Here is a 25,017-nt window from a genome sequence, read left to right on the forward strand (position 1 = left end):
TTTTTCATAGAGAATCGAGGTTACTTTACAGCTTTTTTACATTAAGATAATCATACAATTGTAGATAACATTTTCTAACAGCAAAAAATTAATAATAACTTTTAAAAAATCAATTATTTATTGGAAACTAGAGGTACTGATTTTTAAAAATACCACATATTATGTAATCAAAGTGTGAGGTGCACTCATCATCCAGATGAGAGATACCTGGACAACGCCTGTAGTTACAACAGAGCTTAATGATGATGAGCACAAAAGAAAGGTCAGCAAGGAGACTTGGTGTCTCAAATCTCTTAACAGTTCTTTTTCAGGCAGTTCTGTTGTTTTGCACCTGTCAATGGCTACATTTTAGCACAAGTGTTTGCTTTTTTACAGGTTTCAGAGTAGTGAGAAATGTCAATATTCAGCACAGAAGAATGTCTTTGTTTCTCATATTAAAAGCTTTCCTCCTCTGATGTAGTAGTTTTATCATTCTTCATAATATGGGCTTTTTTTTTTTCAGTTTTATTATGTTACTGTTTTACTTTATTTTACTATTTTGCTTCATTATTTTACTTTATTTTCCTCTGCAATGGCTCTTTTCCTCCTCCTGCCAGTGCAGCAAGCACCAATGGAAATCCTTGATGCTCGAGCAAGGACTACAGCACAGTACTGAAGAAAAGAGAGGATTTTGTTGTTCCTGTGGCATTTCTAGATCTTCTGGCCTTTTTTATAACAGGCTACAATATGCCAATATGCCTCATTTATTTAAAAGTTAATTTGTTTGCATTTTAGGAATTTCCAGCCTAAAAGCAGTTCTACTGTTTAAAAATATATTAGCCAATGAAAAAACATTGCCCTAGCTTCAGTTTTAACATACCTTTTTTCAGTGTGATACAAACAAGGAAGAAATCTGCTCTGTTCTAAGTAAGTTATGATTTAATACAGATACATGACAAACAATAAATGTAACTTAGGAACAGATACTCTGTTACTGTTTCTGTCTACCGGTAGGTGGTGTGTCTCACATTCAGCTGTTGTATACACTAAACTGAAACATTAGCAAAAATTGTTTACATTTATATAGAAACAGTCAAGTCATTGGGGGGAGGGGGGGTGAAAGGCAAGCAGAATTAAAGAGTAATCTTATAGCTGCATCTTATGGTTTATGTTAAGGATACAATCATTTCCTGGAAATAGGGCCTTCCCTTTCAATAGCTCTGCCATGATGCATCCAACTGACCAGATGTCAACTGCCAAAAAAGGGAAAGAGAAATGCGTATGACGAACTGATGAGATCCTTCAACAGAGCCACCTCTTGGTTTAAAACCAATACTATATCCTGTTGTAGCAAAATCCAAGTCTTCATAGTTTACCTGTTTGATTGTAATGCATCCAGTTCAACATAATTTCTGGAGCTCTGTACCATCTTGTTGCAACATATCCTGTCATTTCATCATCAGTTTGTCGAGCCAAACCAAAGTCTAAAATCTACAGACAAAAATGAAAATAATAATAATTAAAAACTCTTTTCAGTTGTTATAGGTACTTATTTTCCCCATTACTAATTTTTGAGTTTATCCACAGTCCCTCACTATTGGTGAAGTAAAACAGCAGCATTGTGAATGAGCTCATTTGCTCTCCCCACTGTAACTCTGCATAAAGAGGCTTCCACTGTGATGAGCCCAACCCTTTGTCCTCTAAGGTAAACTTTGCGTTTTGCCTCAAGTTCCAGTTCAGTTTCCCACTGACATGAATTTGCTAAAAATAAGCACTGTTGCTATAAAAGACAAAACATCAACTGGGAATGTTTGTGCTAAACGCCAATGGCAAGTGCCACCGGCCATTAAAAACCTAAAGAACGCAAGAACTGATCACACATCTGCAGGATTTCTGTTGTTTCCTTCTCACTTCTACCTGAGCGTTTACCCAAATCACGAATCATTCCAGTGTCACTAGGAAAGAAACACATACCCCATGTAACAAGGTAGATTTAAATCACATACCATCTGTTTTTGGTAGCACTCCCTCACTGAAACAACAAAGGAGCTCTGTTTAGGTACACAGATTACTCATGGGCTTGATAGCAAAATGTTCTCCTCCATATGCTCTCCCTCAATAACTTTACACTAGCAGGAAGTTATTTAAATTATTTTTTTCCTGCTCGTTTCTTTGGTTTCTATTTTTTGATTGGTCTATGTCACACTAGTTAGAGATAAAATTTATCCCTGGCTGTGAAGAAGACTGTTGTGAAAGGGTACCATCTGAGCCTCAGTGCTGTCCATTAAGTCGGTCGTCTAGAAATGTAAATTAAGATCAGCAGCAACCTCCTGTGACAAGATTCAGGATCATTTCTTAAGCTGACAGCTAATCCTTTTCATTGGGAGTAAGAAAATTTAAAGTATAATTTGAACTTCCTCAGTTATAATCCAATTTAAAGATATCAAATGCCTAAACAAAATTAAGACATAAATAACAGATTAACATCTTTACTTCTAATATACTTTAAGAGCATTATTTATTTATTAAATAAGCAAAAATAACAGCATGAGGCAAAGAAAGCATGAATAATAGCATGAAACTCAAACACTAATGCTCTTACTTTTGTAAGTGTTTCAGCAATATTTTTCTTTAACCGCTGATCCAATCTATCAAACGTGTACACATACATATTTTCCTTTGTTTTGCTTTTAATCCCTTTTTGTTTGTTCCTGGAAATATCCACTAGATGTTCTACTAGAAAATAATTTAGTATCAGAGGAAGTAAAGCTAAAAATATAGACAAAGCAAAATAGTGTAACAAATGGTAGGCAGAGAGGTGCACAGATACCTCAATAATAATAATAAAAAAAAGATTCAAAGTCTCCTTTACTTACAGTACAAAAATACAGCACATATTTTAGAGTGCATGATCAGACCCAGATGACCCATAAAATTTCACAGATGCTGAGCATACATTCATGAAGACATTAAAGGGATAATCATGAAATTTGCTGACCATCTGTAAGTGTCAGTAAACCACACAGGAAACTACAATTTCTCACCACACACCAGGATTGGTGCAAGAACCTAACTGCACTGCTCTTACTCGCTATTGTGATTTTTTTTTTTCTGATCTTGTAGTATTTGAAATCTTTTCTTAAATCCCTCATAGCTGGAACAAAGCAATTACATCAGAGGCTCAGTCACAGGGAGAAAGATGCTTCTGGCTGTCATGGAGAAATGCTAAACTCTTATTCTTAGGCTTAAAGGCTTAGAAAGCTCAAAGATAGCTTTTCCTTCTCCAGAGTCTCATGCTTGTTATGTAATATCATATCACACAAATACACCAAGATAAATATTATTGCTATAAATGTGTATATTAAAATAGCCTTTGAGAACAGTGGATTAGAGGGGTCTTTCTGGTTAGGTTTTTTGGTTGGGGTTGTAACTGGCAATGTAACTGGTATCTTTTCCAATATAATTATCTTGTAAATTCTATAGATACAAAACCAAAGTTATTACAAGGCTTCATCTAAACCCAGTAGATGCAGATACTTATCACAGGTTAAACTCCAAATAAATTCAGTCAAGTACTCACTCACAGGACAACTTATTAGCTTATATACCATCTGAGTGGAAGTAAGGATGAATATCTTGCAAAAATGAGTGTGTATTCATACTAAATTAACATTACAGAAAAAACACGTGTTCATGGAAATGGGTTTTCTAATCCAGGGGAACAACAATAGCAAATAGCTGAAATTAATGGAGTCAGAAATACAAACAGTAGCTAGTATTTTCTCACAAAACTGTCATCTTGAGAGATTTTACAACATTCTTTACTACAGCATGATACGTACCCTCAGTTCACAGTCTTCATTTACAGCTAGGTTACTGGGCTTCAGGTCCTGCAGTAGAACACAGAGTTAGTCAAGCATGATTTTAACCTTTTAAAGTATATCATAATGATGCACAGAAGGACATGCTCCATTCACTTCCATTATTGCAATGAGTGAACTCACCCGGTGGATGATTCCAGCTGAGTGAATATACTGTGAAATAAAAAGGAAAAGAAAAGGTAAGATTTGAAGTTAGAAGTGAAGGAAAGTACTTCACTTATCTTTTCACTTCTGAGACTGACTGTTTATACACAGAAGAGACTTAAATCACACTACTCTTTCAGATCAAACAGAGGTATGACAAATTTCAAAACCTCCTTGTTTTGTTCAAGAAGAGTAACCATGAAGACTAGATTCTGCTGCAAAAAATAGCACTTGCGGTGATCCTTCTGTTGAAAGTGTCTTATCAGTTTGCAATTTCCAGTCTTATCTGGATGGCCATGTTTATCAGCTAATAGATCAGTGAAGTTAGTGGCTTAGGGAGCAGTATGGTTGATTCCTATAAACACCTTCCCATACCATATATGATGAATATGGGTAAGAGATATTTGCACCCTGGGACAAGTTATTGACTTAAGTCATATCATTACTTCAGGTCCACTTGCAAAACAGAGACCCAAGACTATTTAGTGCCTCTGCTATTTTACATAAAACATTAAAACTCCAAGAGTGAGAAAAGCTTATTTTGTAATTGCCTATCACTTGCTCATTAGGATTAAGAGCCAATTGTCTTACGGACCAGGATCAGGCAGACCTTGAAACTCTTCTGTTCTCTAGAGGTTCTTTTTTTAGGAGCAGAGATTACATGCAAGATGTGTTTATCAATCAGGGAAAATCCAAAGAAAACTCAAGAGCATTCATCTTGTTTCAACCTATGAATTGTTTATCAGAAGGGCAGGGCCACCCCTGAGTGCTCCTTGTAACAGATGCAAACAGCTGAATGAAGAGGAAACCAAAACACTGCTTGTGACAGAAGGAGCTGTGTCCCTGCGCTGCTGAGTCAATATCAAAAGCTCCTCTCAGTGCCAGCAAGCAGTCCTCTACAAGCCAGCTCAGGTGCCTGCCAAACTGTGCAGCTCCACACTAATGCTTTGTCTGCTCAGACAGCTTCTATGGGGCATGAAGCCTGTACACCATACTACTGAGCACAATTACAAGTGAGCCCAAGGCTCACCTAGATACGTAAATACGCTTTGTAATGACTCTAGCATTGACGTAAGCAAAGAGTTATGTATGACCAAATGTTCAACTAACAAGACATTAGAATCTCAATTCCAGAACCCCCCTTTAAAACAGAGCCAAAAATGTACCTGAGTGCATTTCTGCAATTAGTAATCCCTTTAGAGCACAATTCTTACTTATCTTCAGCTAGGATACAACATCAAGGGGAGTAATAAAATGTATTACACATACAAACAGGCTTTGGGCTTTATTTCTGGTTAGAAAAATGAACTGGTGATTTTTGCAATAAGAGTGTGGAAGGCAGAAATCAAGACATAATAAAGTGCTTTAAGTACTGTGACTGCAGCAGAATGGTCGCTGATACAAAATTTCAGTCAATACCTTAAGACCTCTAAGTAACTGATAGATGAGAAACTGTATATGGTCATCTGTTAACTTCTGGCACTTCACAATGTTATTCAGGTCAGCACCCATCAAATTTGTCACAAGATACCTGTGAAAATAAAAGAGAGATCAGAAAACAAAACCCACCCCGTTTAGGACTATCAGAATGTAAATCCTTCTAAAAGCAGCACATGTAAAGAATAACTACAGGTTCCTTTACCACTTTGTGTAGTGCACAGTTTATAGTTTATGCTCTTTAAATCAGCTATGAGCTTTAACAATAGAATCACAGCTATGAGATTTAATGTAATGAAAAATAAATCCTCATGATACATTGAAAGTTTTTATCTCCATTTTCTCCATGACGCACTACACCAGCTCAGTGAGGGGCAGAACCCATCATATTTTTACATGAACAGGAAGCCTCACCCAACATCAAAGTGGGAGCCTGAGGCACTAAACCTACAGTGCCTGCAAGGCCCTGGAATATCTGATGATGAAAATCAACATTGAATTGGTTGAAATAAGAGTGTTTTGTGTAACATCCTTCCCCACCCCCAGCGGAGTTTTATTTTGTCACAAATTTTGCAGAAACATTGATTATTTTCCAAAAATCCAGTACTGGGACAAAAGTATGCATCCATCACACTCAATTATCATTTGTGTAATTTTGCCGCAGGGTCAAAGGGGCCATTAGTTTCCATGGAGAGAAAAATGTATTAATTACTATTTCTTCTGATAGACTGTTTACTTAAGTGCTTATACATGATGTAAACCAAGAGGAACTCAGCATAAATCATATGTTTGAGTAACACAAAAATACACATTGTCCTAGGTTAGTCAGGAATCTAGCCTATATTTATCTTGTCTCAGTTAAGCAATAGAATTCTTTCCTGAATTTCTAAACTATCCCATCTAGCTGTGAAAAATAATCTACAGCTAACACATAACTGAATTGAAAAAGTTTTGGTTACTGGCATTTATGCAGTATCAAATAATTTACCATACACAATAATCTTAATTAATTATAATTTAAAAAAATGAAAAAAAGGAGGTTCAATGCCTTGCCTTCTCTTTTGTGGAAAAGTTGCAAAACGATTTATTTGACTTCTTTACACAAAGCCAACTGTGGCTGCAAGTCTATTAGAAAAGTTAAGAGCCTCCTTTTTAACATCAGAGTGGTGTTTACTTACTTGGTTATTACCTAGTCAGAACGATTTAAAAATTTTACTTACACTTCATTAAAATTTTCTATTGATGTTGCAGGTGTAAAGACATCTAGCAATCCTATAACCTGAAAGATGAGGGAATCAACATTTTATTTTTAGATATCTCTAAAGGAATAAACATGAAATTAGTACTGACTTCACTTAAAATTTTAGGGATGAAACTTACAAAAATATGGCATATGGTTTTCCTGAAGACTTAACACAACTGGCACAATAGGTGGTCTGTACAGGTATAGCCTCAGCAATCTCCACAACCAGCAGAAAATTGGAATAATTGCAAAGAGCAATTACAACAAGAATTGAGGCAAACAGAAATAAAGGCAGGAAAAGTAAAGATGCATTGCAGGCAAGGTGACATGGGGCTTATACACCTATTGTTACTTGAGATCATGCACAGTCTAAAGGGATTTCTTGTTTAACTTTTTTAGTATCCTTTCTGCAGGATACTTTTCAACCCACTATATTTCATTCAGGCTTCAATTCATCAAGTTACTTTTAAGCAGATGAATACTCCCACTGAAATCAACTGTTTGCCCTATACATTTAGAATAGTACTCCATTATTTTGGGGGCTCATCTTTCATCCAGATATTATACTGCTGTTAATTTCAGTGAGAGTATCTGCTCTTAATTTCTCAACACAATCCAAATTCAGCAAAAGTAGGTTTGAGGTATTTTTCTTCCTGGACTGATGTTTCAAGAGCATCCAACAGTAGTGAGCAGAACATTCCCATTACTTTAGTCAGAGAAGAGCAGGACCAGTTGCTTTGGATTTCATTAGCTGCATCTTTAAGATGAAATTAGATAATCTTAAAATAAAAAGGCAGCCTTTTACTCAGTCTCAAAAGCTCAGCAACTTTACTACACAGAAGATAGCTAGGTCTAGGTAGCTAGAGGTACATCACTTTTTGAAGAAGATTGTATCTAACTGAAATTATGTCTATATTGTCAATTTTGTCATGAAAATCCGAAGGGAAAGAACTCAGTCTTCACTTACGTTCTCATGCTTCATGTGCTTAAGCAACCTAAGCTCTCGGTAGGTCCTCCTCGCATGAATAAGTGACTGAAAAGGTCTTGAAAGCTTTTTTACTGCCACCTTCTGTCTTGTTTTGGTATCATAAGCTGAGCTGGAAGAGGAAAAGAAAAAAATCCACGTCGAAGGCACGTTTTACTTCAAGTTCATAGCTAGTTCACTGGAGAAATCTGTGATCTCTTGGGAGCTCTTGCTCGTTTCTTTGCTTTCTTTCACCTTCTACTCAGGAACTGCAACCAGGGAAGCTAGTCAGCAGTAACTGAAAGTATTCAAAGACAGTTCCCTTGTTTTCCATCTAGCAAATTACTAATGGTTATGGCTTTGCTGAGCACCTCGGAAACGACACTCCCTTGACAGAAGAAAGCAAGCATAGGAAGAAGGAGCAGACTTGTTCCAACAGTACAGCAGGGATACAGGCATTCAGGATATGAGGACACTGTGTTGTTCAAATACACAAAGCAGCCCAAGGAACAAATGGCTGTGAAAATAACTGACAACAGAGATACAAATCCATGTGACAGGCCAGAGAGACGACATGAAGGTTGCACAAATACTTATGAAGAAATAAAAAGGAAGCCAGTGCTTAGCTGTTAATGTAACAAAGATTAGAATAAATTGCCCTGTGTGTTATCCTGGCACATGAAGCCACTGGAGAACACTGTCAAGTCTCACAAATACATACTTTCTATATCCTTTCCAACTTTTTTCTAGTAAAAAAGGAAACGTTTATCAGATAAATGATACTGCCCAAAACACCAGTCTGTGCTTATCATCTTAGCTCTTCTGGTAATCACAAACCTTCCCATCTGTGTACCAGTTTGTGAAATACTGTGCACATTATACAAAGTTAGGAAGAATTAGGTTTTAAATCCTGTTATCATGATAAACATCCCTCTCCTCCTAATTCTAAGGTCAAATGTGGGTTTCAGTGGTTTAAAAACCACTGATCTTTAAGACGGATTGCTTTTTACCCTCCATTTGTCTCAAGGCTGCAAAGCTTTCAGATGGTACAAAGAACTATTTTTTTAGCTTCAGTAATTCTTGTGACAGCAGCTTTTTAGACCCAGGATGGAAGCACATAAAGAGAGAGGTGGGAGAGGGGGGGACAGAGAGGAGGGAGGGCGGGAAAGAAAGAAAACAAATGGCAACTTCAGTCCTGGGATCTTTAATGGGAAATCATTAACTGAAGCTGCACAGGCAGGTTTAAATGAGTTCCTCCACAGTCAAGAAACTGTACCAAATGATAATCAGAGTAACGCCTTCAGGCTCTTTCCTTGCCTCATTTATCATTATAACTCAAGTTATTAACAATTAAATATTCAAAAATATAAACTTCAGGTTGCTTGAGCTCACCTGTATCTCAGAATCAAGGATGACTTGCATCTGTGATCTTTACTACTGCCTCTGTGAGCAAATTTTGCAAACAGTAAGCCATTGCTTGCATTCCTCCCTGTGTACATTTCCTCCTCTTAAGACTCTGTCTACGCTCTTGCCACTGTATTACCACAGCTGCAATCTGAGTTGTCTCCTGAATCCCTCATCATCTTCTGTCAGCAGGATGCTTCCATTTGTGTGTGATTTCTCCAAGAATGTTTGGTCTTCAGATTAGTCCCTGTATAGGATGTCCCTGGTCCCAGTAAAATATGGGCCTTCTTGCTTGGCACCTACACACTCTTCCTTGAAGGCTTGCAATCAGCCCGACTAAAATTATTCAAACCAGCTTCTTAAAAACCCAAACTAATCAAACAATCAAACCCCAACCCATGCTGTTAATTAGTTTGATTTAATGAAAAAGAGAAGGGTTAGAGGCCCTTCCCCCTCCCTCTCCCTGCATGACAGCCAACTCACACTCTGCCACTCTGCATCAAGGCAGAAGAGGGCTTCTCTGGCAGTCTCCTGGTGTTTACATTGCCTCAAGTTAACTGCTGCCAACCTTTGGCACCTTTTTCTTTCTACAGACTTCAGCTTTAACCAACCACTTGTGTTCATACCTGGTTTAATTTTCACTTACACTTAGGCGACAAATCAACCTTCCAATGGTTCAACTACTGTTTCCTGAGACTCTTTGAAACTATTTATTCTGAGGTGTCTTACCTCTGATTATGATGCTACCTCATGTAACTGTACAGTAAAATGGGCATAAACTTTGATACTTGCAAATGGATGTCATCTCCTAGCCCGTATCTCTTCTTTACTGCTAGCATTTAATTTGTTGTAGGCAGTGAAAAGAAGTGACTTTTCTAATTGCATATTGTCAGTATTCCTGTCATCACCTTTGAGTATTATGCCCATATGCCTCAATAGAATACAGAAACACCACTTTAGACAGGCATTCTATGATAATTTTTAAAAGAAACACAATTATTACAATGTTTTAAATTTACAAGAAACTACTTTGTAACAATCTTAGCAATAGCTTTTTCAGATAGGATCATTTTTGACCCATACGCCTTTGCAGCTATGACACTTTTACTGTCTGTCCTTTCCAAGATCAAGAACATAAAGCTATTATCCTGCTTATAGGGATGGCATCATTTTCACAGATTAGAGACACCTGCTTAGTGTGATTTTCAATCAGTGCTTAAACTAGGCCTATGTTCACAGTGTTGTCAGTTCCAATATTAAGTAATTCTATTGAAGTTCCACTAGATGAAATACAAACCTCTATTTATATGCACATTTCCCTAGTTCTTAAGGTTTCAGAGAAAAGTCTGAACATAGGAAACTGATGCAGTCCAAAAACTCAGGAAGCAGCAAGCGCAGGATTTTAACAGCTTCATGCTAACCTCGTGACTTTTGATGGGGCATGGATTTTCAGTGGCTGATGTTTACAAACACGGCTGTACACACAGCCATTTCCCTAGTGCCCGCAGGCAGGTTACCCACTGTGGTTGCAAAGCCGGACAGACAAGCCATTCGTGTGTGCGGGCTGCTCAGATCCTTTAGAGCTTTGGGGATTAAGAGCACGCTATTCTGCTATGACTACTTAACCTTCAGGATCAAATTTACTTCAACAGCTGGAAGGCTACTTGCAGGAGCCTGGTCTGATAAACCATGCATGAAGACAATTTGTATCCTATTTAGAAAACTCCAGTATACAATGCAGGAAGAATTTGTCCAAGGGGACCAGTTAATCCCAGAAATACAGCCAGTTCCTCAAGTTCCTAATGCATTTGGCTCAGAGAGGGCTTATGAGCTGGACATGGTACTACCCATAATCCCTGGAAAAAGTTCGGCTTGAGCAAACTGTTCATTCTAGTAAATTCTCTTCATTCCTGGAGCCAGTTCAGGTCTTCAGCTGATGCAGAACGAAGGCATGATCCAAGCTGGTTGTATGCCATGTCAGTCTTGTGTCTGCAGCAAACTGCAGATTTTTGCTGCAGGTTACCCATGTCAGTCAATATTTTGTCCCAGTCATCCCAGATAACCATGAAGTTTTGGTTGTCTACAAAGGTTGATTTATGCTTGTGGAATCATCATATCTGTACAAACAATTAGGTATACTTATTCTAAGTGATTCATTTGGGGGTAAGTGCAAAAAAACCCCAAAACCCAACAACAACAAAACCAAAACCCAAACCAAAACTCCCAGACAAAACCAAACACAAACCCACACCAGTCAGAGAAGATAAACTTTTCTATTTCATGTAATTCAGTGTCCTATCTTGCAAGACTGTTATTACCTCTACATGAGAAGTTTGACAACTGGTTGGACACACTATATCAAAATTGAAGCAAATGCTGTACTTGAGCAGATCCTTAAATGACACTGCATCTAGGGTTTCCCTATATTGTTCTAGGATTTTATTTTTCTTTCCTTCACTGGTCATATTCCTCCAGAACATGTGAAGATACTCCATTCCATGTAATTAAGAGAAAAACACACACACACATACAAATAACCCCAACCACCAAACAAAGAAAAAAAAATGCAATCCATGCTCAAAACAGATTCATGTGGGCAGAACTTTACTGATTTGTGTAAGAAAGCAAAATAGAAATCAGACAAAATTTCTGCCACGTATTTGGTACGGCCACAACTTCAAACTTAGATCCACAGACATCCTTTATATCCTAACTATACTTTTGTGTACCCACTAACTCATCATTCCAACACAGGAGACATGAACCTCTCCTTGTGGACAGATGGGGACCTTAATTTGCAATATCCTGAATTACTAAGAAAAAGCAAGTAACAGCAGCAGAAGGGTGTATGTGAGCAAGGATTAAGGAGGAAGGAATTGAACAAGTCTTAACATGGAGAGAGCCTAACCATTTAGGTAGGCAATCCTTACTGCACTGACAAGTAAGATAGAAAAGGGGTACATGAAAATACTGCTGTGGAACACTATTTAGTGCCTAATAATTAGTTCCTCAAAGCTACAGTGAACAATAACCCTTTTGACATTTCTTATAACTGTCACATGTGAAAGAAAGTCTTCACATAAAAAACATCAATATTGGGTTTTGCTTCCAAGATTCACCTTGTGAGATTTGTCTTTTAAGTCTTCTCTAGGATCTTGCTCTTCAAAATCCTTTTTTGAATATATTCTGAATAAATAGAACTACATTTTGTAGAGCTATGGTCTTCCAAAAAGCCAAAAGAGCATCTATCCGACACCAGAAAACAGACTGTAATAGCTATTGGCAGTGCAGCAAGAGAACAACAGAAAAAGACCATCCACAGTAAACCCAGGAAACAGTTCATGTTTCTTCTTTATAAATGTTTTGTCACTTTATGCAACTTCAAGTGATTTCTGCCTTCTAAGAGCAGAGGTACAGAGTGTTTAGTAAACCACACAAATCACAACATACGTGAAGGAAACTATAAAGGAAAATGAGATGGCAGCAAGACAAAAAGCAGGAAGATAAGTAATGGGCAGCTCTGGAACATGTTAATCTCATTAGAGAAAAAAACTCCTTGCTTGATGATGACAGGTTATTGTATTGTAAAATTACATCACATTGCTTGGATGTTATTCCAACACACCATGCTGAGCACTAGCATAAATTGTTCTAGCTTTAGTACAATCACTGTCAATTATCTCAGATTAATTTACCACTAGATCCAAACATAAACACACAGAATCTCTCTTACATACGCCAAAGTAATTGTTCCATAACCAACATAATATATACATACCTTTAACCAGACACTGAAAAACACTTCAAAATAATTGCTATCCATATGTTTACATGCATACATCAGCCTCTGTCAACGTAACAATATGATCACAAAAAAACCTGTATCAGCCTCTGAGAATCCACAAGCTATTATTTTCTGATCTGTCTCACGTCTTCACAAGGACTTAAATACTTAACTTTCCAGAGGTGCAGTCACTCTTCTAGATGAAATTATAGACAATACAGCTGGGAGTGATGCATTTAAAATCATGCTTGTGAGAAAAACAGAGAAAGTTGAGGGCATAAACTGTTAGCTTCCTCAGCATGTGTAACCAACTCATGGATACTAAACTAACCATGTATCTTAGCCTACAAGCCAAATGTCAGTATGTAAACAAGGGGATCCATCAGCCGTGACTAAGCCAGTACACTGCTAACGACAAATTTACTCTGTTCAACATTTCATTAAAAAAGACTGCCAGGTAGTTAACAAATTGTGGGTTTCAAAGCTATAGCTACAAATGCTCGTGGCTAACCTGCACATAGAGTGGAAAATATTGGTGCTTTCAAATACATTCTATAAACCTAAACTGACAAAGCTAACTTAGATTCCTGTCCTATTTCCTATTCCTCCCCCAGCTTCTCCTTCACATTTCCTGTTTTCTCTCTCACAACCACCAAAACATTAAATGGTAGCAACTTGTTTCCAGGTCATATAGGGTCTTTGAAATGACTTCTCCTTTTCTGACTATATACACAGAACTAGGGTACTAAATTTTTAGTACCAACTAGCTACTAGTTTTGACATTGCTAACAGCTCCTTAGGAAGCTGTGTTGAAGCAATCAGGCACCAAGATTTTAAGGGCTCTGGAACAGGTACTGTCCCCACTAGCCAACTGCAATCACTATCATGACAGACAGCAAGAGCTACACCACTGCTGCTTCCTGTGGTCAGGAAGGTGCCTATTATAACAAATTATCTTGAAGGAGGAATGGAGGAGACCCTCAGCAGAGAACATTTATTCTGTGAACATATTCCATTCACCTCACAGAAGGCTGTAATTCCATGACCTTTGCTGCCTTTTTCGCCATAGCTGGTTTCTCTTGTGCCTCCCATCTCTCTTTTACCCCATACCCCTCCTCTCTCTCTCTCTAAAAAAAAAAAAAAAAACAATTTAAATAAAATCTCATTAATTCCTCCTGAAAGAAAACCTGCACAATACAAGCTGGTCTTCCCCACTTCTTGAGCTTGCCTTTACTTCACCCTTCCTGCAAATCCCTCTGCCACCCTCCACACACATAGAGATGTTTCTCCTCTGCTCTTGAACTACTCCATAGCCTTAATGACAGCATCTTACATAGAGATCTCTGTCACAGCCCTTCTCATCCTTCTCCACAAACAACCCCATCCTGATTCAGTCTCCTTCATTAAAAACATTCTTAGACAGTCTCATTTAAAATAGGAAATTTGACTCTGCTAATTACTATCCCACTTCCCTTTCCTTTCTAAAGTCAGTAACCACACTCCTCCAGTGGCTGGAAAGAAATGCAGGATGAAACTCAACAAAGGAATAATGAGAAATCTGCATTCCATCCTAGTACTCCAACAAACCCATTCTCAAACTCTTTAGTGATGTTTCCCTGGCCAGTTCTCAGAAACGCTCTTCCATCTTCCTTCATGTACCTTTCACAAAATTTCTTGAATTCTTGGCTTTGTAGCTGCAAACTCTATTGTGTCTTCCTTCCTAACAGCCATTTTATCATGTTCCTCTTAGGATCTTTCTCACTCTGCAGCATTTTTGTTGCTTCATTTATTTTTATCCATTCATTCTAAGCAATGCTGCTGTGAAGGTCCTCCTCCTAACCCATAATGTTGATCATGCAATTCCTTTTATGTAGTTCTCTTCCCTCACTTCCAAGGCCTCATATCTATGTATCTTTATGATATACACTCACACTTAAGAGGTGTTCTGATGATAAAGTCTTTGCATTGGTAACAAAATACCTAATCTGAAAGAACAGTCCAAACAGTCCACTGAAATCAAATGGCTCTACAGGTCTTTGGGATTCTGCCTTCAGCCTGTAGAGATCTATAAAGTCTTCAGTTTCCAGCTGGATTTACATACAGCAGATGTGTGTTACTACTACTCTTCAAAAATTTAACATTTACTACGTAAATTAGCATGTAATGTTACAGTGACACATACACCTTCAGTAACCTGAGCTTGCAGTTGAAATCATATATTTAGTAACATATCTCAGTAAAAGGTTCCTTAAAAAAAGCCATACAGAAGTCATCAGGTACAATATCAGATGAAGGACCTTTTCTCTTTGTCTGTCAAAGACAACTTAGATCAGCATTCAAAAAACCTCACAGGCTACTGAGTTGTCTTAGCATCTCCTTAGAGGTCCTCCACGTGAAAAAGCAACAGCAATGTTATGTTCCAGTCTTGAAAACTACTGTCCTCAAAACACTTGTGACAGTCTAACCAGAAGCATAGGATAGAGTGGGTGTAAGGAGTTAAATTTTAGGATTAAAGCCTTCCACTTCAATTTTTCCACTTGTACTTCCTCAAACCAAAATAGAAGTCTAAACAGCACACCACCTCCCCCATTTTAACCCAAAATTATCCAGGACAAAAACTTCACGGATCTTAAGCACACACTTAAGAGTCAGCAGTACAGAGAGAGCTGCTGAGGTGCTGCACAGTGTAAATGAGTTAAGGTGGGCTTCACTTTCCCACCTTTCCTGAGCAGAGGCCTGTGCCACTACACTCTGATTTAGCAGGCTGCTTTTTGAAACATGTCTTAGGTCACCCAGGTTGGTGTTAGGCTCTGCCTATTTTTTAAATCGAAAGAGAAGGACTGCATGATGTAAATACTATCGATGCCAGCAGCCTCTAAGGAAATAGTGCACGAATTTCTGTTTGGGAAGAAGCTCTGGAGTCACTTTGGGTCATCTCACAAGATCTTTTTATTTTTTTTTTCCTAAAGAAGGAAGAACACAGAGCTTTCAACATGCAATGGAAAGTAACTGTTGGAGAGATCAGAGACAGCACAATGCAGATGGCTGTATAGAACTCCCAGGCAAAAATAGGACTAAGTAGATTGTAAGACAGTTTATAAAAGCTGTCATGAAAAGTGGCTAAAAACACCAAAGAAACAAACAAAAACCAAATCAGTAAACAAACAAACAAAAATCTATCCACATTACATCATTTGTAGTATAATAAAATGTCCTTAAAAAAAATAAGTGAAATGCTTTCTCAAGCAGGTGGTAATATCAGCTCCAAGAGGAGAAGGTGGACAGGCACCAAACCACTAAGGACATACCAGGGTAATGCAGAAGGGAGGCAGGTGATGCTGGCCAGAGGACCAGTTTATAAGCAGTATCACTGGGACAGCTGAAAGACTCAAACACAACTAGAATTCTTATTTAAAAGGCAGAATCACAAGAGACAAGAGTTTACAATGCAGTTTGATCTTAAACATGAATTGTCTTTTCTCTAGAACTGAAAAAAATTGGCTGTAGATGAAGAGGTCAGGCATTAGAATAGTCTGCCCAGGTGGTAGAGTCACCATCCCTGGAGATGTTCAAAAACTGTGTAGACATGGCACTTCAGTACATGGTTTAATGGCCGTGGTGGTTTTAAATTGATGGTTGGACTCAATGATCTTAGAGGTCCAAACAAAAAAATTCTATGATTCTAAGATTTCCTTGTGAAAGTACGATTGCTTACTTCCCATCTAAATGGGGATCATTCTAAATGCTGCATTTAAAATCAGAAACGTTTCCTAAACCTCACAGTTAGCAGGGATAGTGCCTGTTCTGTGAGGGATAAATCCAACTTTGAAAGTTGACACTGAAAATCCATTTTTTTTTTTTTAAAGCTTTCAATTTAATTGAGTTTTTGCTTGAGGAAAAGTTAAAGTAATTGTCTAATATAAAACAAAACAAACAAAAAAAGCCCCACTCATTTTGATAAGCATAGCTATAGAACAAAACGAAAACTCCAAAAGAAACAGTTGTACATGTAAATCTGATATCTGCTAACACACAATTCCTGAAAAAAAGAAAAATTAACCAAAACATACTGATGAAAACTCCATTGATCATGTTAAATGTAATTAAATTACTACACACACCACACTTTCACAGGGCTTTAATTATCCTAAATTTAAAAAACAAATAAACAAAACCCCAAAAAGATCTGATGACAGCAAATGATAGACCATCCAGCAGCTTAAAAGAGCCCAGGTAATAGGAAGCCCTCCACAGAGCTGTGCAGAATGTACTGCATGGGTGAAGTAACTGAGTGAAAAACTTCACAGCTCTCTCTGTGGTTCACATGGATGCTGAAGTGCAACTCCACTTGCTAGCATGGCCAAGTTCTGAGCATTTCCAAGGACTGTTCTTTACGTTTCATTAAAAAAAACATGAGAAAAGCAGTAAAGCTCTTTATGCTAAGGAAAGTTTGCCTTTTTTATAGATATTACACAACTAAATAAAAACCAAGAAAAACATACAGGAAAATCTGGTGCTTGATATAGGCACCTCTATAGAACTGAATCGGGTTTAAGACACTTTTTATCTATTTGTCTAGTTGATGAATCATAGACTCAAGAAGGCTGGAAGAGACCTCAAAGATCATCGAGTCCAACCTGTCACCCTGCACCTCATGACTATCTAAACCATGACACCAAGTGCCACGTCCAATCCCCTCTTGAACACCTCCAGGGATGGTGACTCCACCACCTCCCTGGGCAGCACATTCCAATGGCCAACCACTCTCTCTGTGAAGAACTTTCTCCTCACCTCCAGCCTCAACCTCCCCTGGCGCAGCTTGAGACTGTGTCCTCTTGTTCTGGTGCTGGTTGCCTGGAAGAAGAGACCAAACCCCTCCTGGCTACAACCTCCCTTCAGGTAGTTGTAGACAGCAATGAGGTCACCCCTGAGCCTCCTCTTCTCCAGGCTAAACAGTCCCAGCTCCCTCAGCCTCTCCTCATAGGGCTTGTGCTCAAGGTCTCTCACCAGCCTCGTTGCCCTTCTCTGGACATGCTCCAGCAATTCAACATCTTTCCTAAACTGAGGGGCCCAGAACTGGACACAGTACTCAAGGTGTGGCCTAACCAGTGCTGTGTACAGGGGTACAATGACCTCCCTGCTCCTGCTGGCCACACTATTCCTGATGCAGGCCAGGATGCCATTGGCTCTCTTGGCCACCTGGGCACACTGCTGGCTCATGTTCAGGTGGCTGTCAATCAGTACCCCCAGGTCCCTTTCTGCCTGGCTGCTCTCCAGCCACTCTGACCCCAGCCTGTAGCTCTGCATGGGGTTGTTGTGGCCAAAGTGAACCGGCAATCTGCTTATAAAAACTAATCCAAAGACAAATTCTGTTAGACTTACAAAATGCCAATAAGTTGGGCCAAAACACAGCCTCCTGACACAGAGCCTTCCACTGATTTTGAGCTGCAAGTGAAAAAGGGCAAGCAGGAACTAGCTTAAATACAAATACTTAAAATATGTTTCTTATTACCAATTATCACTTCAGTTGCACACATCTATCGGATGTGACTGATCATTTACTGTAATAAAAAAAGGGTAGGACCAGAGTTTCACTGCGGTAGTACAAGATTTGTTACAACAACTTTGTTCCTGTTTTAAAGCCGGTGTCTGGAGTTCAGGACCCTGGCTTCTATTCAGCAAAGCACTTAAGAATTTGTTTAATTTTGGTGGTTTCTGCAAGACTTAAATATATTTTTAGATATTTTACTGAATATGAGCACAATTATTCATGAAAGCAATATAGCATATTACTCCAGGGAACGATTGTGCCTCATGGGTCTCTTGGGTAAAGCACATGCACACAAGGGGGAGAAAAAAAAATAAATCAATTTCAATAGACACTAAAAATAGATGGCTTTTCTGAGAGAGATGTGAACCTTTTCCTTACATGCAAGATTCTGTTTGGGTTTTTAATTCATCAATGTTAACAAGGCTTTTAATATAGAGTAATACTTTATTGCTGTATTCTGTTAAGTGTATGTTCTAGAGCAAACTTTTCCCACATATCCCTGTTCCTAGGTTTCTCCACTGATCAAATACCAGGATTTTCTTGGCTTTGCAGACAGAGAAGAAGTAAGTACAATGAGTTAACAATGCTAATAGTTTAAACAAACAGATCACCAGCTGTGCTGCAAGTGAACCACCACGTTTTCATTTCCCTTGCAATTTCTCAAAAGCCTTTGACATCTCATTACAAAATTCAGCAAAACAGGTCTTCCCCTTAAAACTATGTCAGCATGAATGGGGAAAATAACCAGAAATGCAGGTTCAATTGGAACACAGTAATAGTTACTCTCCTACAGTATATCCAGCTCCTAGTTTGTAAAATAAGAGGATAAAGCAAACAAAAATCTTGTAGTCTAAATGGATGAGGTCCTCATGAAACTATTTACATCAGTCACAGGACTGTATGCTTAACTACAATGGCAGGTGCCAACAGTCACACAAGATTTGCCTCAATTTCCCTGGTGCAAATAGAATAAAAAGTAAAGAATTCAGAAGTACACACACAGTTCTGAGTGTTTCTGCTGATTGTTGGATGGTTTTAAAATGTATATGCCTAGCTTACATATAATTGAGGCATTTCACAGAGCTAGAGATAGAAGCAACAAACACAAAACTCCATAAACGTTCTCTTGTATCTGACTGCAAAGTGAGTGACTATTGCACAAGTTTAGTCTAAGCCAAAAAGTTCCGTTCTACAGGAAACTTTTTGTTTTGTGCAGTACGTTTATTTTAAGGCCTATTATGGATAGTTTTTACATAATTCCACTAACGCAGTTTACAAAATAAACACTGTTGTTTTCCAGAAGCCCCTTAAACAGTGCTATTATTTCCAATAATGGATTCAAAGCTTTTACAGGCATAGTTAAATGTGCATCGAATAGGAAAATAATTGCCCAATCTGCACTGGGAATTCCCGAAAGCGTAAACCTGATGTAGTAGTCATTTAAAAAAAAAAAAAGAAACAAGAAACGTTTTATGACAAGATACGATAAACTCTTACGCAAACCCTAAGACGCCGAAGCCCTTGGGCGGCAATCTGCCCTAAATTGCGATTCCCCCTGAAATGGCCGGGAGAAACCCCTCAGCTTCGCTGCCAGCCTGCCTTGCCTGGCCCCTGCCCTACCGACACGGCCCCCATCCCGGGGCTGCTTCCATTGTTTCCGAGGGCAGAATTCACCCTCGCCATTCGGGCCCTGAGGGCCGTCCCGCCAGCCTCTCCGCCGGGAAGGTGCAGGACCCCCCAGCCACGGGCCGGGGCCCGTTTGTGAACTGTCCCAGGCAGGCTGCAGAAAGATAACCGACAGCCGTACCCTGCGCCCGCCGCTGCCTCCCGGTTGTCCCTCACGGCTCGGACACGCCATGACTATGCAAGATTCTCAGCTTCGGGGCAATTTTCACTCCGGCACGACCGGCGCCAACAGACGCGCGGCCCCGCAAGCGGCCGGTGGCTTTAACCTGCGCTGGGGAGCAACGACGCCGGTCGCGGTACTGCCATCAAGGTCGGCGGGCTGTAGCATCTTTACAACTCCCCCTTTAGGCGGCGGAGCGGCCAGCGCGGCGGCCTGAGGGGCACAGCGACCGAGAGACCAGCAGGGTCCGCCCCCCGGCGGCGGCGGGCCCGGTTGCCCAGGTTACGACGAGGCATGCCCTGGCCCCGCGGGGCCACCGGCTGAGAGGGGGAAAGCTCCAGCACCGCGCCACACACACCGGCTGCCTAGCGGACACGCCCCCGCCTCGACACGATCAGGGCCAGCCCCACCGCCGCCGCACGGACAGCCGCTCCCGGTCCTCACCGCGCACACGCTCCCCGTCGCTCGGCACGGCTGCGCGGGCCTCCCGCCTCCCCGACACCGTCTGCTCCCGCGGGGCGGCTCCGGAGCTGCACCCTCCTGCTCCCAGCCGGCAGCACCTGCCGGCTCCTGGCCCCTCTCCCGCCGCCCCACACCTACCAGACCGAGCCGTAGGCGCCGGAGCCGACAGGGGTGAGGTTCTGGTAGCGCTGGGGCACCTCCCACACCGTCTTGTTCAGCTCCTGCCGGTAGAAGACGCCACGCTCAGACATTTTACCCGAGCTGCCGCCGGCAGCGGCAGCACCAGCAGCCGCCCCTTAGCCGGGGCGGGGAGCGAGGCGGGCACGGCCCGCGGCGGCGGGGAGGAGGGACCGAGAGGGGAAGGGGAGGGGAAGGCTGAGTGGGTGGGAGTGTCTGGGGCCAGGGGGAGCCCTGGCTGCTACGAGGAATACGCAGTCAATAGACCGAGGAACCCCAGGGCTGGGGCAAAACGCCGATGTCGCCTCGGAGCGGCCAGCATCGCGGCGCTGGAACGCGCGGGAAGGGGCCCGCAGTGCCCCGCTGGGGCCTGGCCACCTAGCCCTTCTCCTGGCATCCTTCAGGCTTTTTAAAGCTGTGATGACACTCTCCATTGCCACGATCACCTGCAGCTCCTCCTCGGCCCGCCAGACTCTCCTCGATAGGGTTGCAACCATACTGAGGACTGAGGTTTGAACTGGGGCATTGCTCACGGACCGGCGGGTCCAGCCGCGGCCCTCGCTCACTCACAAGATCTCGGACTTACTGGGAGTACCTTGGTACCTAGAATTTTCCCTTAAAGCGTTAACTCTCACATGCACTTATCTGAAACCCTCTTTGGTTCATCAAGGAAGACTCAAGCCTCCAGTACAACAGAGGAAAAATCTTGAAAACTTTAAATCTGTAAAACTCATGCATCTATTAAACTAAAAGCTTGATTTGTTTGCTTTTATTTTCTCCAAAATGTGCATTACACAATGACTGCAGCACTAGTATATCACCAGTGTATTTTCCTATGTATTATTTCCTTCTGCAATTTATCCTTCCTTGAGCACCTCTAAATTGTCTGTAGTCTGCTTGCACAGATTTGGTGTATGGAGATTGCTCTGCACCTGCTTTGAGTCAGTGTGGAGAGAGTCAGCTCTCTTTTCAGAGCCCTCGTACAAGTTCACTCTGTTCCTATACCACGATCTGCAGTTCACTTTGACAAATGGATGGTCAGATGATGATAAGGCATCATTGTGAGTACAGAATGTGTATGCTTGAATAGTTGTAAGCATGATGAGCCAGAAGGCAAGATGTATGGATGCTCCAAACACTGGATGGTTCAAGTTCCATCTCCCAAAACCCACTCCATGTTGCATGACAGGACTCACATACTATGACTAGCAGAATGAACAGTGCCAGGAACTTTGGCATTTGCTCAGTGCATTTCACATTAAAAAAAAAAAAAAAGAACGATGCTACTACAGCCTTTTATCTGCAGCCATCAGCTCAAGGGGTACTAAGTACTCCTAAAGCTACAGCCTAATTCTCACATCTACCCTGCTCTAGTGCAACAGGCATCTCCGGTCCTCATCACGTTGCTCTTTGGTCCCACTTGAATTTCTGTGCAGAGGGCATAGTATTTGAGGGAAGTGTTAAGTGTGAAAAATCCAACAATATGTTCATTTATCTTACTTTTCTCAGTACCACCATGTTCAGTTTTAAAACCAGAATGTCAGTGCAGTCACCCTGCAAGAAGAAATACTGCTGTCATCTGTCGTCTCCTTCCTCCTAAATTAAACAGGTCCAAATGTTTTGTAGTGTGCAAATAATTCTACTGGCTGACTTATTCCACTAGGTTTCTTGAGGATTTTGGCCTCTTGCTTTCACCCACTTACCAAACATTAGATTATTTTTTGCTAACTGCAGCCATGATTTTGTAAGTTGAGTCTATCCATATTCGCTCAAGCTTCTAATCATGCACTTTCCACAAGAATTAATTTTCTGTGGTGTTCATATTTACAGTCACTCTCAATTTCCTGTCTTCTGTGAGCTTCTGTCAGTTATTTGCATTACAACCATGGCTGAGATTGTCCTCGATTATTTTATTTTATTGAATACTACATATATGATGTCCTACTCTGTGTAGTGAGTGAAATAGTAGAAAACAAAGGTTGGAGGACAGCGCATTTGTCTCAGACCTAGATAGGTTGTAGGTCTCTAGAAGCCACCAATAAAGCACACTCTGGCAGCTGGTCCTCTCACAGCAGGAGCTCACCCATCTTTGCTCGCTCTGCAGAGGGGCATGTGGAAGAGGAAGAGGCAGCTCCTTTGTCAGTTGCGTTCTTGTCTTTTAGTTCCTGTTTTACGGGCTGGCCGGGTCTATGCATGTACAAGGGAAAGGAGTGAGTACACTCTTGAGAGGTCTGGAGGCATAAGGAAGAGATAAGGTGACAGCTTCCCCTGTATATATGTTGCCATTCTAGGAACTTCAGTTTTCTATACATGGAACACTGCTACATTAAACTGCCTGAAACAATGTTTGGGCTCAGGCTGGCCATAAAACCGATGTGGGCACCACACACCCCTTTCCCTCCTTCCTCGATGACATATGACAATGTAACTCTCTGTGACGGTTTCTCACCATGTCAAGTGCTGATGCCTGGACTCACTGCATTTCACATATGGCATTGCAATGTGGGAGAGAGGCTCATGTGCTGCAGTAGGGTAGGCTGAGATGCCAGGTAGTGTGTGAGGTAGGATCCAGCTGTGTGAGCCTCACACCTGGTGAGCAGGGTGTCAGGCATGGACTGAGAGCCTTGGCTGCAGGTGTGAGGATGTCCTGCTCCCAGGAGGAAGGTGATGTGCTGACTCACAGCAGTTCCAGCAGGTACCTATGGAAAAAAACTACCACGTAGCAGGGTATTACATTTATATTGTGGCTGTTGCACTGCATAGTCAAATCTTAATGTCATTCTCACTAGAACAATGGAATTTATTATTTTAGTCAATTGTGAATTACTAATTTCCAGTTATTCCTCATTCCTTTTATACTTCCTTTTTTTGTTTGTTTGTTTGTTTGATATGTTGTGGAAAGCTTACACAGCTTTGGTAATTTCCTTCTGTCTCCTTTCAATTCTCATTTATTCTCTCTCTCTTTAGCTCTGTTTTGATATTCAATTTAGGAATCACAAATCTAATATGTAACACTGTTTAAAATTGCAATTTTCATGCTAATAATAAACACAGAAACTCAAAAAAAGAGAAAATACCACCTTAGTCCTAAAAGCATATCATTTCCTGATTGGAAACATAATCATGTTATTGTAAACTCAGCACTTATTTAAAACAAGCTTTGGAAAACATAGGACAGACTGTCAGCATATCATAGTTTAGATGATTTTCAATATAACTGCTGTAAATGTAGGGTAGCTCTAACTAACTATTTACCAAATATCAATGAGGTTTTAGGATTAACCACTTCGATTTTGTCACTAGATCTGTTATGGACTTAATTTTGAGTTTGGAGATGCCCACTAATGTATTTCACCATGCCCACCTGAAAGTAAAAATATTAAAATAAACCTGATGATGCCATGAAGGTGCTTCCTGTGCCACTTTCTTTTGAAATGTTGTAAGGAATAATTAACATCTTCATAAAAGAAAATTTTATGTTGGAATGCTATATACATTACTGTTAGTAATAAAACACTGTGATAGTTAGCTGTAGTACTGGTTTTATTTCCAGTTTCTTGTGAATTTCTGAAGGTACATCTATGAATATGTAATTATAGGAAAACTGTCACTGTTTATAAAGACAGAAAAGACGAAGTACAGGCAGCAGGAAAGGCTTAATGAAGCCTCTTGTAAGCAGCAAGTCAATCATTAGCTAGTGTTGATACATCAGTTTGCATGAGATTGCTTTGTGAGAGACCGGCTAGCTTTGATTACAAGATACTTGTTGCATACGCATCCAAGGTAGTATCATTCTTATTTCTGCTATTAATGCCCTTCAATGCTGAATACCTATTTGGGAAGTCTTACATAGCAACCACGTTAATTCAGATGACCTTTGCTGACCTGAGACTATTATGTCCTGTTACAACTTAGATATTTACACTTGAGAAATATTTTTGATGTTGTGAGAATATGAAGGGTCTTGCTTTGGAGATAACAGTTAAAATTTAGCTGCTCATTTTGAACTTCAAGTTTGATCATGATTCGGTACGAAATCCAGAGGAATATGGACTGAGAACTTAAATCTGTCTTATATCACACTATATACCAAGAATAAGTTTTTATTCTTTCTGATAAGACAGATTTTAATATGATTTGAATTC

At 40.3% G+C, this 25,017-nt stretch overlaps 1 protein-coding gene across 2 annotated transcripts in view; it reads right to left on the minus strand.

The window, feature by feature from the left end:
• The window catches only part of MAPK11 (mitogen-activated protein kinase 11), a 32,183-nt gene extending 9,793 nt beyond the window's left edge, over positions 1–22,390 (minus strand). Inside the window, exons 1-9 of one of the 2 annotated variants that reach the window (XM_054399889.1) lie at positions 22,373–22,390; positions 20,834–20,937; positions 7,652–7,781; positions 6,662–6,720; positions 5,424–5,535; positions 3,984–4,013; positions 3,822–3,869; positions 1,356–1,470; positions 1,161–1,232 (exon numbers count right to left, since the gene is read on the minus strand). In XM_054399889.1, coding sequence (XP_054255864.1) covers positions 1,161–1,232; positions 1,356–1,470; positions 3,822–3,869; positions 3,984–4,013; positions 5,424–5,535; positions 6,662–6,720; positions 7,652–7,781; positions 20,834–20,937; positions 22,373–22,390 — 688 coding nt within the window. Of the gene's footprint in view, positions 1–1,160; positions 1,233–1,355; positions 1,471–3,821; positions 3,870–3,983; positions 4,014–5,423; positions 5,536–6,661; positions 6,721–7,651; positions 7,782–20,833; positions 20,947–22,372 lie in introns of those variants that run through there. The other variant, XM_054399888.1, reaches the window with a different exon arrangement.
• Positions 22,391–25,017: the final 2,627 nt, after the last annotated feature.

The sequence above is a fragment of the Indicator indicator genome, chromosome 3 (genome assembly GCF_027791375.1).
Source record: "Indicator indicator isolate 239-I01 chromosome 3, UM_Iind_1.1, whole genome shotgun sequence".
Classification (NCBI taxonomy): domain Eukaryota; kingdom Metazoa; phylum Chordata; class Aves; order Piciformes; family Indicatoridae; genus Indicator; species Indicator indicator.